Source organism: Urocampus carinirostris, chromosome 10 (assembly GCF_059441175.1).
Source record: "Urocampus carinirostris isolate Australia breed hairy pipefish chromosome 10, RoL_Ucar_1.0, whole genome shotgun sequence".
Taxonomy (NCBI): Eukaryota; Metazoa; Chordata; class Actinopteri; order Syngnathiformes; family Syngnathidae; genus Urocampus; species Urocampus carinirostris.
In genome coordinates, this window is record NC_142358.1 from 7,686,873 (window position 1) to 7,699,359 (window position 12,487).

A 12,487-nucleotide genomic window follows, 5' to 3' on the forward strand; every position below is an offset into this window, starting at 1 on the left:
CAACTCTGGAGTAGAGGTATGTAAATATATTCCAAACGAGTCACTGTCCGACACCCATAAAGTAAGTCATCTGTTAACATCTGTCTGCAGGAATGAGGGAGGGGCGGGTGGCCATATGTGGGAAAGAAACGGGATGGGCTAAGGGGGCGCTGAAGGTATGGATGAAGCCCTCACTTCCCTTTGTGAGAGATGAGAGAATGATTTCCCACGCAAGGCCGCAGGAATGCTTACCTGAACATTTTCCCTGCTACGGGAATGAAAAACAAAATGTCACATGGGCCCGGTGCTTGATCAATGTCCGCAAAGCAATCACGCCCACGGACACGCAAAGTTGGCGGCCTCAACCGTTAATTCTCAATATGCCGTCAATGCGGGAGTGTGTTACGACTTTCCGAGGGTTATGTATGAAACAGACGGATCGTGACTGATTAGTAAGCGGTTTTATGCATAAGCCAACCGACGCTCTGCCGAATTTCCGGGAAATACCAGGTGCAGGCTATGACAGATTGTACTTATGAATGAATGAAAACTTTATTCGAACATCAAAATAAAAAACAGAACAAAAACAATAACTCAACAACAAATAATATTACATAATAAGTTTGAAAAGGGGTAGTCAGATGCAAATTATTATATTCCCTACCCCTTTACCTTCCCCACCAAATACACCTGTGATATAACAACAATTGTAATATTAATAATAACAGTTATGATATAAGAATAACAACAATAACACAAAGTTAACTAGACGCACTATTCCCAATCTCTCGCACCACTCATACCCCACCCTCCTCATCTCTGTATTCCGCCAGGAATGTTTCTTTGTATCTAAACCTGAACAAGTGAAAAGTTGGACACCGTTTGATGTTGTCTTGCAAATCGTTCCAAAGCTTGACTCCACACACAGACACACACATACTTTTCCTGGTGGTTCTCACCTTTGGGATTATGAATTCACTACAGCTCCTTACATTATAATTTCCCTCTTTCCGAATGAATAATTTATGGATGTTTTCTGGCACTATGTTTTTGTTGACCTTAGATAACAGTTGTGTAGTGCAAACTTTTACTAAATCATCTAATTTGAATCATTTGGACTGCGGGAATAAAAAATTAGTATGATCTCGATATCCTACCATTTGTATGGTTCTAATTGCACGTTTTTGGAGGATAAAAAGGGGCTGTAGTGAACTTTTGTAATTACTGCCTCAGACTTCTGCACAATATGTTAAGTATGTCAGAACGAGAGAACAATACAATAAATACAATGCATTATAGTTTAAAATGAATCTAGCTTCATTAATTATTGAAATGCTTTTAGACACTTTAGTTTGTATGTGTCTGATGTGTGTTTTCCATCTTAATTTATAGTCTATTATGACCCCTAAAAACTTAATTTCTGATACAGCGTCTATTGCAGCACCATCCATTTTTACATCTAAATCTTGATTTGCCTTGCGATTACCAAAGAATATTACTTACCGTACAATAGGGCTACAGCAACCGTGCCTTACGATATTTTCGTTCTAAAGTGTGGAATAAAATCTTTTTTCAGCTCCTCTTTAAAGTATTTTCACTATTATACGGCACAACAAATGCCCAAATAACTATTAAATTCAAATTAGGTTTTAGTGTTTGGCGAGTTATGTCTCTAAGATACTTGTCTGCTATTGGTCGATGTCACATATTGTATTGCCTGCTATTGTATTGCCTCATGGCATCATAAAGATGCTGATATGCTATTGCGTAAACTCCCTCTCACAATGCCTTTAACTTTCAGATTCAGAATCTTTCTGCTTTTCAAAGACTTGTACGTTGGTGAAACAAAATTTCAGTTATTTGTACTATATTTTGTCACGAGATGGAAGGGTGAGGGGTGACCGGACCGGAACGGAGGCAGGAGGCAGGAAGGGAGAACTCAATTGCGTGCCGATCCAAAACTTTTATTCACCAAAATAAAAGTTGTCCAAAACTCTGGGACATGACAAAACAAACAGGTTTCTTCCAACTCAACTAAACAGGACAAGGCATAACAGAACGGACAATGTGTATGTAATGAGCCAGCACCCGCAAAAACCACAATCCAGCCTTAAATACCAGACACGCAATTAGTTAAACTGCTTCAGCTGGTGCCCAGGGGGCGGGGCAGACGGGCCACTGAGGCGACCATGACAATATTTATTCATTTTTTGTCCCAATCATTGCTGTTATGGCAAAGGGAGAAGCAAAAATCTGATAACCATGGAAACAGAGCTTGTGATAATCAAGAAATACAAGGAAGGCACAGAGATCGTTACCCCCGCTAAGAATAATATAGCCGATTCAATTGGGACATTTATCAAGAATAAGAAAGCAATGAAAGCAATGAAGACGTGTAAGGAAATGGCAATACTTACAAGTTTTAAAATGAGTTTTAATGTCAATCCATAATATTTTCCCTCTCTCCATCCACCCCCAAAATACACTGGACCAGCTTTTCATGTCATTTTACTTTTATATTTATTCATAACTTAATTTCATCATATGCATGTACAGTACACATAAGTAATATAAGTAATACTTATTTTACTGTTTTTATCTGTTTTTCCGGGGTTTCAGAATTACCATTGGGTTTTATCACTTGAGCAATTTCATTTTTCTATCCCCACCTAAGAACAGAAAAAATGTATTCCAGGTTCTACTGTATATACATTTCACATAAAATCAAACTTTAAAAATCTATATATTGGTGCAAACATCTATTTAGTCCCATGTAAAATATCAGATTTATATTGTTCGAATTCCAACTTTTTGGCATAACTCACGTCTACCAATATCATACATGTTTTATTCAACATACTCTACGGTTCATGTACGATTATACTATGCACATCAAAAATGTCCCACTCATTTTCAATAGGACTTAACAATCAATAATGATCCTCGAATCAATACACAAAAATGAGTGGAAACGCGAAGTGCAATCGCAGAGAAAAACAGACCCCTGGCCCTTATTTAATCCAGAACAACAAAAACAATAGACTTTCAGTCTTGATTTACACATGCAGGAGTAGTAGCAACAATATACAATATTAAAAATATATATCTGTTACATGAATGGACCGAGAGATGAGGTAACACTACAAAAAACAATTTGAAAATTGAATAAATACCAACGAAAATTATAAATCAATATTTTGTATGGATCAGGTGTGTGTAAAGTAAGGCCCGCTGGCCACATGCGGCCAGTCAAGCTTTTTCATCCGGCTCGCCAAACACAAAATAGTAAAAATATAATGGTCTTATAAATCATGGCAAATTTTAGTATTAGCGTAGTATTAATTGTATAATGTTGTTGTTCTGGTGCTAAATTTGTCCCCAGTGTCCCTTTGGAGCTGTTTACATGATCTTTTTGTCCTATGTATGTTTGGCCAAAAAAATCAATCTACTTTTTTTCGTCCTAGCTTTGCTGCTTGCCAAATTTCAGAAAAATGTTAACCATTCCAACCTCATGTATTTTTGTCTTTCTCTATGATAAAGGACAGAGTATTTTTATACTAACTGAACACTTTTAGACAGCATATTCTATATTTGAATGTGTTACATTCACAGATAATTCATCATCGAACCAGACATGAGAAGAGAAAGTAAAAAGACAAGATTCAATAATGTATGGCGGGTCACCATTGGCTGATAGCATAGACGCCCCTGGCTCTAATGTTTACCGAAATGCAGCAGCGGGAGTAACCGAGGACTAAATTGTTATGGAGCTTCGCCATCCAAAACGGCGCGGTAGTTAAACGCAAAACAAGCTGCTTGGTAATCGCTGCCATTAATGCCAGATCCAACTGTCGCTCCTCCGCAGATCTTTATCCAATCGCATTAAGCTCTAATGTGCTCTCCTATCCCTTCTTTACAATTCAGAATTTGTCATCTCGCCCCCTACCCTGTCGTAAAACGTCCAAATGTCACGGTGTTGATATGCCAAGTTCCGACAAGTCAGGCCTATTTGAGGCGGCGTACACAACCCGGCAGGATACTTCCTGTATCTGCAAACCTTCACAATGAGTTTGTTTACCCTGAATGCCAGTATTCCAATTGCAATGGCAGGGTTAGTCCTTTCATTATCCGATTACTCGTATAGAAGCATAAGGGCATGACGTTGCCAGGATTGGCATTGCAGGGCATTCTACTTGTGTGATGTTGTTGGGCCGTGGTTTGTTGAACAAGTGCCAGGGAGCCCATAGGGATTGGGAAAGAACAGCAACGCCGCATGCAGCCCCAGAGCCACTTGTACACAATAGCAGGGGTTTATCAATGTTGTTGGTATTTTTTGATGAAACTTGGCCAAAGATAATCCCAGGAGCCCAAAGTAATACTGTGTAATTTTTTTACTAAAATCAGTTCAGCCATTTTGGAGCCTATAAGCCACATACACACACACAAACACACACACACACACACACACACACACACACACAGACACACATTCCCTGATCACTTATCAACTGAAGGAAATTTTGTTGGAAGGCATGCCTATCTGGCCAGACTACAGTGAAGTGCACGATTATGGCCAGAATTCATTATCCCTGGTTGGCCATTTTGTAGCGCAAGGAGAACTTTTTTATTGGGTCAGGCCACTGAAGCAGAACATTGTTGCCGACCTAAAATGAAATGCACTGCTTTGGCCACGATACATTATCTCCAGTCTTCGGAGCAAATTTGCGTAATGACCATCTTTATATTTTTGGGCCTAAAATGAAAAAAAACTATATACGTGTAAGTAATCTGATTGCTTTTGCACACGCACAGGATAAATTAGGATCTGCAAAGGACTGTGGGACTTGAAGTGAAGGTGAAATAGGTAGTAAATTATACACGGAAACTCCGGCTAACTCTTCAAATAAAGACTTCATTTGTATTGGTTGATTCCTCTGAAACATTTCTGTTTTAAAAAAGACTCAATTATATCCGTCCATTTACAGTGTAAGTCTACACTTTGGTAAGCCATGTCCGGTCATACCTTGTAAATACACAAGATGCTGCAATGGAGCTCACTTTTGGAGCTCGGAAGAAACAAGCACGATACTGAAATAATCTTTTATTAAATCTTAAAAGTTATATGCGGAAACAACGTCAATTTGCATAGTGATAACGTGGATATTCGTTCGTCTTTCAGCATGTAAACGATTTACTCAGACTACTCTAAAAATCTGACTTGTCTTTCCAGTAAACATAGTCTTTGACTTGCCAAAACCCCCCTCAGGTGGGCGGCGGGATGTATTGATTTACCATCGGGAGGCAGGCGCAGGGCATGTCGGGATTGGCGCCTCCGTGTATCTGGTAATAGTTTACAAGCAGGGCCGTGTCCGTCAGGACGTACGAGGGAGACTCCCCTGCAGTCGTTGGGGCTAAGTTGACGTGGAGACTAACAACCAAGTGAATTCTGCAGTCTTGCGTAGTCGTGTTGGTGTGTGCGCATACGTTGCGTTCAATAGCTGGAGTTTCATGAAAAATGCATAAAGCACGTTTGAACCCTGCACTCTAGCCCCTCCCATTCCCGTGCAGACCAGTAGCCCGGCGTGGTCTTTGGAATCCACAAGAGCTTTTCACGTACTGCACTAACGGTCAGAAGGAATATTCCGTTTTCTGCTTGCTTCTAATTGAATTTATGAGTTTCGATGCCTGTAAAAGATATTTGTAGGCATTGTTGTTGTCTTTTTAATTATTATTGTCATTATCACTATTATTATTTCTTTGATTGACTGGAAAATTAATCACTGCATTATTTTTATTAATTCCTCGCTACATCAGTGTATCAAGCAAAAAATATTCATCAACACATTATTCCGAACCGTGTTATGATGTGGGCAGGGGCCGGCTGAGTGTATTTTTGTTAGGCCTGTAACCAAAAAGTGAACTGTACTTTTGCAGCCGTGATCCATTTTGCCCCAGCGTATACTTCTGCGGGGTCCAGAAGAGCAAACTTCTGTTGTGCAAGGCGACTCTAATTTTACCCTGACTGTATTTCTGCTAAAAATGAACTGCACTCAGGCATCTGCAATCCATGATCCCTAATCCTGTATAGCAGCGAGCAGGTACCAGAAGAGCACAGTTTTGTCGAACTTGGCTGCTTTTTTTTTTTTTGCTGTTGTTGTATTTAACTGTGTATTACACAGTTTTAGCCAAGATCAATTATCCCCAAACCCATATTGCTGCAAGCAAAGGAGTGTCAGAAAGCCCTTTTTGTGAGTGCATTCATGTTTTTTGTCAGCCTAAAATGAAATGTATGGTTGTAGCTGTGATCCGTTATCCCCAAACGAATCTGAAAATAAGCAGAATGATCTTCCATTTTCTAGAAGAAAATTATCTTTATGTTTCTTATATTTTCGTAAAAAACAAGATCCTTTAATATGAAAAATGTTGTATATAAAAAAAGCGATACCAGCAGGGTAAAAATGTTTGTATTGTTTGCATGACAGTATGTAAAGCAAATATTTGTTGTGATACATGAGAAATCAACATTTAAACATGAAAAATAAATGACCAAAAAAATAATGGTTTTAATCCATTATGATCCATGGAAGCTGATTTTTTTTAGAACGATTTCTTTTTAAATGTAAGAAAACAATTGGATAAAGCTTCTCAACATCCCAATCCGAGCGATCAAAACTATGACAATATTCTAAAAAATGCCAACAAAGTGCGTTTGAAATGATTTGCTAAGGCTAGCATCACTAATGCTAATAATGGCGCCTCCTGGCGAATAATCCGAATTAGCATTAACGCCACTTGAGCTGGCCACTTTCATGCCATTATACCTACTTACCATAGCTAATGTTAGCAACAGCATTTAGATTAGCATCAACTTCCTTCACGCCGTTTAAAGAGAATTACGTTACCACATTTTCTGTTCACATGGAGACTGAGTAAGCAGGTGGAGTCAGGACAAGTGCGAATCCTGTACTAAAAACAGCGCACTGGTGAACAACTGTCCCAGTTTGAGAATTAATATAGCCCCGATGCACAAACTCTCCACAAGCTCCTCAAGATGTCCACCTTATTTGTTGCGCCTCTGTATGTGATTTTGGCTTACAAGTTAAACAGACGCAGTCTTTAAGAAGCGGTTTTGCAACTGCACCGATGAACAGTCCTTCAAGCAGAACAAACAAGCTCTAAACAAACATGAAAGTCTCACCGGGAGATCGGTGCATCTGTTTGTTAAGCGTTTTTTTTCCCTCTAACGCTTCACTGTAGACATGACATCATCTTTTTCTTTCCCTGCAAAGACACTGGGTAACTGCAGGCAATACTATGATTAGTAACAGACTATTTACTGTATTACAATTACCTAAGGCAGGGGTGTTCATTACATACATTGTGATCTACTGGTGGATCCTAGAAGTAATATGGGTAGATCACGGGAAACTGTATTCAGTGCTTTGTATTTGTAGGGAAACACTGCAGTTCAGGGGTCAAATGCAGCATGTTAGCATTACAGACTATATTAATTCAGATTATTGTTTTATTTTGAGTGAACTTTTTATTTATTTATGCTCACATTCAGAGATATTGTCAGAATTCAATTAGACAAATTGGGAATGTGTTTTTTCCATGCAGACTGCCCCTGAATCTTCATTAGTTTTTGTTAGTTTTTAGTTTAAAATGGGGTACGTCCTTAAATTTTATCTATAAAGTATGTGTTAACAATTACCAAATTAGTTCAAAGAGCCTTTATTTATATTTTTTCACCCAGCCTATCTGCTTTTATCTTACATTTCGGTGTCTACTCAGCGCATTAGGCTGGATGAAAGGAGGCAGGGGAGGTGGTGTCGAAGAGTGATTACACGCGCATGCTAGTTGTTTTATTTCAAACGAGGATGAAAATTGTGAAAATAAGAAAAGTACTGTTTTAAATACGGTCCAAATACCAACACAAACCCTCAAAAAGATGAAAAAAGTGAAAAAGGTAGTCTATTCGACCGCGACTGACAGAGGCTTGTACGTCCACATTGCACACAGGCGGCTTGACAGAGGTGGCAATGATTCTTTCAGGCAGAAGATGACGTCAGCAAGTAGAATGTTTTTGAAGTTAAGAACATCAACTTTAATCAAAGAAAGTAAATTAAATCTTCAAAACATTCCGGAATATTTCAATGTTTTGCTGTTTCTGTGATTAATAAATCCTTTTGACATACTCATTTTTAAGTAGCTCTTGTGCTGTGAAAGTGTAAGCACCTATGATGTAAAGTCATGTAAACGTGCACAATAATCTGATTATGGTCTTAGTTCAACTGAGTTTTCCAATTACTTGTACATGTATACGCATTAGAGTGATGTGATTGCTTGGGGTATTTCTATACCCTAAAGCTTGGTGGAATTTGTAGTTCAGAGAAAAGTAAGCCATGCTAATTCCTCCATGTTAAAAAAGCCTTGTGTGTATTGGTTGACTTCCCGGAACATTTGCATTTTATATTTTGCCCCCTCCGCAAAAATGCCACAAGTGTATTAATGTACAGTTGGGCAATATGTTTTTAGTCAACCACCAATCATGCAAGTGTCCTCCTCCAAAAGATTAGGGAGGCATTGTTTGATTTTTAAGGAATTTATTTCCAAATTAAAGTGCGAGTGTGAAGGCGGAGCAGAAGTGGGATCAACGTCACGACACAATGTCGGATTTCAAATGAAAGCATATTTCATAGATGCATTCATAACCCTCCGTCTTTACCCTTTACTTTCGTCTTTTGTCTAATTTCTACCCTCCTTGGGTAGAGGTGAGGATGGGGGAGGGAGGGCCAGAGGAGACAAGGGGAGGACACGGCCAAAGACACTTTATTAATCAATCAGCCAACTTTGGAAAATTTGCCAAATTAAGAAGTAGTTAAGTATCTGGGCGATGGGCCAGGTGACACCAGAACCCTGGCCCAGGTGACAATAGAGGTAGACGTCTCCTCCCTACGTGCCTACCCCCTCATATCCCCTCTCCATTGAGAAGACTCCGAAGCCGAATTTGTGTTTCTCTTACCGGGAAAAGGTCGTTGGTAGTAACAGTGTCATTAGGGCTGCTTGCGTTCTTGTCATCTTCCTGCCAGCTCCCTCGGCGCGACACGCTGGCGCGCCAGGCTCGCTGGATGCTGTAATGTTAAAGAAATAATCATACATGCACAAGAAGATTAAAAATAATAAGAATAATAAATTAAAATAAGAATAGTAAGGATCATAATACTAAGATGAAGAGGAAGATTAAGTAGAGAGATGAAAAGGAGGAGGAGATAGAAAAGGTAGACGAATAAGATGATCAGGAAAAAGAGGTAGGAGAAGAGGAAGAAGATGAAGATGAGGAAGAAAAAATGAATAAGAAGAGGATGAATAGAAACAAAACAAAAGGAAGAAGAAAAGGAAGAAGATGAAGAGTAAGAAGAAGACAAAGAAAAAAGACAAATAAGAAGAAGACAAAGAAGATGAGGAGGAAGGATAGAAAACATAATAAAAGTAAGGACAGGAATAAGAGAAACAGGAAGAAGACAAATAGGAAGAGAAAGACATGGAAAAAGAATGATAGCAAGGAGATGAAGAGAAAGAATAGGAAAAAGAGGAAAAGGAAGAAGAACAGAAATAAGATGAAGTACAAGGAAAGGAAGAATAGAGCGAGAAAGGAGAAGAATATATATACAGTAATATTCTAAATATAAGAAATAATATAAATACAATTTTGCACTATTCTAAAGATATATTTTCTTGTCATTTGTAAAGGCGTAAAGGTTTTGCATAAATTGAGTATTTACAATAATATAAGAACATTTATAATCTATTTCATGATTATATCATTGATTTTATTTTTTGAGTGAATTAACAAAATTGTATGATGGTTGATTATTTATGGATGTAATATATGATAATAGAATAAATATGTAATGACATTTATATATAATATAAAATCTTTGCTGAAATTTGTTGTTATTTTCTTTTTTTTACGAGTATTATTATTATTATTATTATTTTAATATTTTTATTATTGTTATTTTGGTTTTAATGGTATTTATAATTGTGTCTCAAGTAAAATAACAAAAATACACGATATCATTGTATCTATTGTATCTATTTGAATATAAAATAATTCTAAACAATTCTAAAATGCTATTTTTTGTTATTTTACTTGAAGAATAAAATAATCACAGCTAAAAATGGATGAAATAATAAATGAATATGAATGAATGAATGAAAGAATAAAAATAATAGCCAACATAATAAGAGAAAATACTAGAATGATCTAATAATACAGCAAAAATAATAATCACTTAGTCAAAGATATCAGTTTGAAAACACTTTTTGCAAAGGTCACCGATTTTTTTTCCTCACATATCCATGTTTTTCATCTTATTTTAGTTAAGTGAAACTTTTTCCCCTCCCATCGAATGTGTTGAACCCCTCCCTGACCTCTCTCCACCCACAAGAAATCTCCCCTCATTCTCCACTTTTTCCTTTATCCCCCCGAGCGGCCCCGACAGCAAGGTCCACTACGGGGTGTCGCATCAATTACTGGCCTGAGAAAAACACATTCACCTCTGCTGGAGCAGCTCAAGCAAATGGAACAAATCGAATCAAGAAGCAGAAAGCCCAGCTTTCCAATCCAATACTTTTGCCTTTTTTCTTCTGTCCAACTCCATTTTCTCCACTCTGACACTGACAGTCATCCTCTACCTCTTCCTCTCGCTCATGCGCGAGGTGAAACCGACCAAACGAGAGAATAATGAGGAGAAAAACTCACACAATGGCCTTGATTTCCAGGTGAGGCTGCTGCTGCCCGCGGCGATGTGGCCTGTTGTCCGCCTCCACTTCACTCTTCTGAGGGTGACTAAAGAGGACCAATGACGGGCAGGACAAAAAAGAGGTAAGGGAAGGGATGATGTTTCCAGGAACTTACGTACGTTTACATGCAAGGAATAGTCTGACTGGAAAGAGTAGAGATAATGGATAGCGGCACAACATCCCCCCCACAACCACCCATAAAAAGCTCTCTACCCATTTTCACAGCAATAGCAGACCAGGTGTAATGGATCTCAAAACTGTGCCTTTCATTTGCAGCGGGTTTCTCGACAGTCTTTGCTTGTAGCAATATGGGATTGATGAGTGCAGTTCATTTTATGCAGAAACAGCAGAAAAAAAAGAGCCGCCGACCCAAAGAAGTGCGCTATGCTGGTTACCGCTTGCAGCAATAGTGATGATTATCTATATACCAAAGCCATTTCCAGCTAATGGGATGTAGCTCGAGTCAAGAACACACACATAATCAGCAAACATTCATCCCACTTCACTCTTGCCAACCTCAAAATAAACATTAAGCCCACAGCAGAACAAGGGGTGAGTAGCTGTGCCATGCAACCTTTTATCAGCAGAGAGACCCAACAGCATACACTGGTTTACCCCCTTAGCATCATATGGTTCGATCCCACCTCAACCCCCGCTAGGGTAGGCAGACCACCCAGTAGCCCAGGTTAGCCAGTCCGAGCTGCGTCGATATTCGTCATTCTTAACTGTCATTTGCCATTTACATCCAGCCCTAGCACACACTCCTCTCATTCCATGTACCACCCATTTTGCACGACATACTCTCTTAGTCAAACGGCCTTTATGTATTCTTTTTCCATACATCCAAACTATCTCGGATCATTTTCATCAACCTTCTCAGCAATCCCTCTCACCACACCAGTTTTTCTCCTCACTTCCTCATTCCTTAACCTGTCCAGTTGTGTCACTCTACCCACACTACGCAAACATCTAATTTCAAAGACATTTAACCTTTTATACTCATTTACTCTAAAAATCCACAACAATGTTGGTACTACCACACCTTCATACAATCCTTGCTTTGCATCTATTCACCGATCTCTACATTTGGAGAATCAGTTCAGCACCCCCATTACTTTGCAACCTTCACCCACCCTCTTCTTCACATCCACCTCCAAACCACCAGCTGCTGCCACATACAAACCCGAATACCTAAAACCATCTACATACTGCAACTTTACACCACCGCTTGAAGGCTTCATTACCTTACTTTTGTCTTCATTCATCTTAAGCTTCCATCTCTTACAGCCCCTGTCGAACTTAACTACCAAATCACTCAGTCCTGTTGCAGTCAGCCACCAAAGCAGTGTCATCTGCAAACAACAGCTGACCAACATGCAGCGCACAATCACACACTATACTTGCTCTCCCTGCTCTTACACAAACTTCACACCATACTCCATCCATATACAAAAAGAACAGCCAAAGTAACATTACACACCCTTGCCTTAAACTCACTCATATCGGAAACTTCTCGCTTACTTCACTCCACACTCCTACACATGCTTTACTATCATCATACAAGCTTTGCACAGAACGCAGCAGCCCCCACCCATTATATCCTTAACGCTTGCCAAAATGCATACAATCTGTCCTGTCATATGCTTTCTTTGAATCCATAAATACCCATTACATGTCTCTTCCTTTCACCATAAACGTT

At 38.9% G+C, this 12,487-nt stretch overlaps 1 protein-coding gene across 2 annotated transcripts in view; it reads right to left on the reverse strand.

Moving 5' to 3' along the window:
* schip1 (schwannomin interacting protein 1) overlaps positions 1-12,487 on the reverse strand; it is a 347,507-nt gene that overhangs the window by 310,900 nt on the left and 24,120 nt on the right. The window contains exons 4-5 of one of the 2 annotated variants that reach the window (XM_088345448.1): positions 10,748-10,834; positions 9,005-9,113 (exon numbers count right to left, since the gene is read on the reverse strand). In XM_088345448.1, coding sequence (XP_088201574.1) covers positions 9,005-9,113; positions 10,748-10,834 — 196 coding nt within the window. The remainder of the gene's footprint in view (positions 1-9,004; positions 9,114-10,747; positions 10,835-12,487) is intronic. The other variant, XM_088345449.1, reaches the window with a different exon arrangement.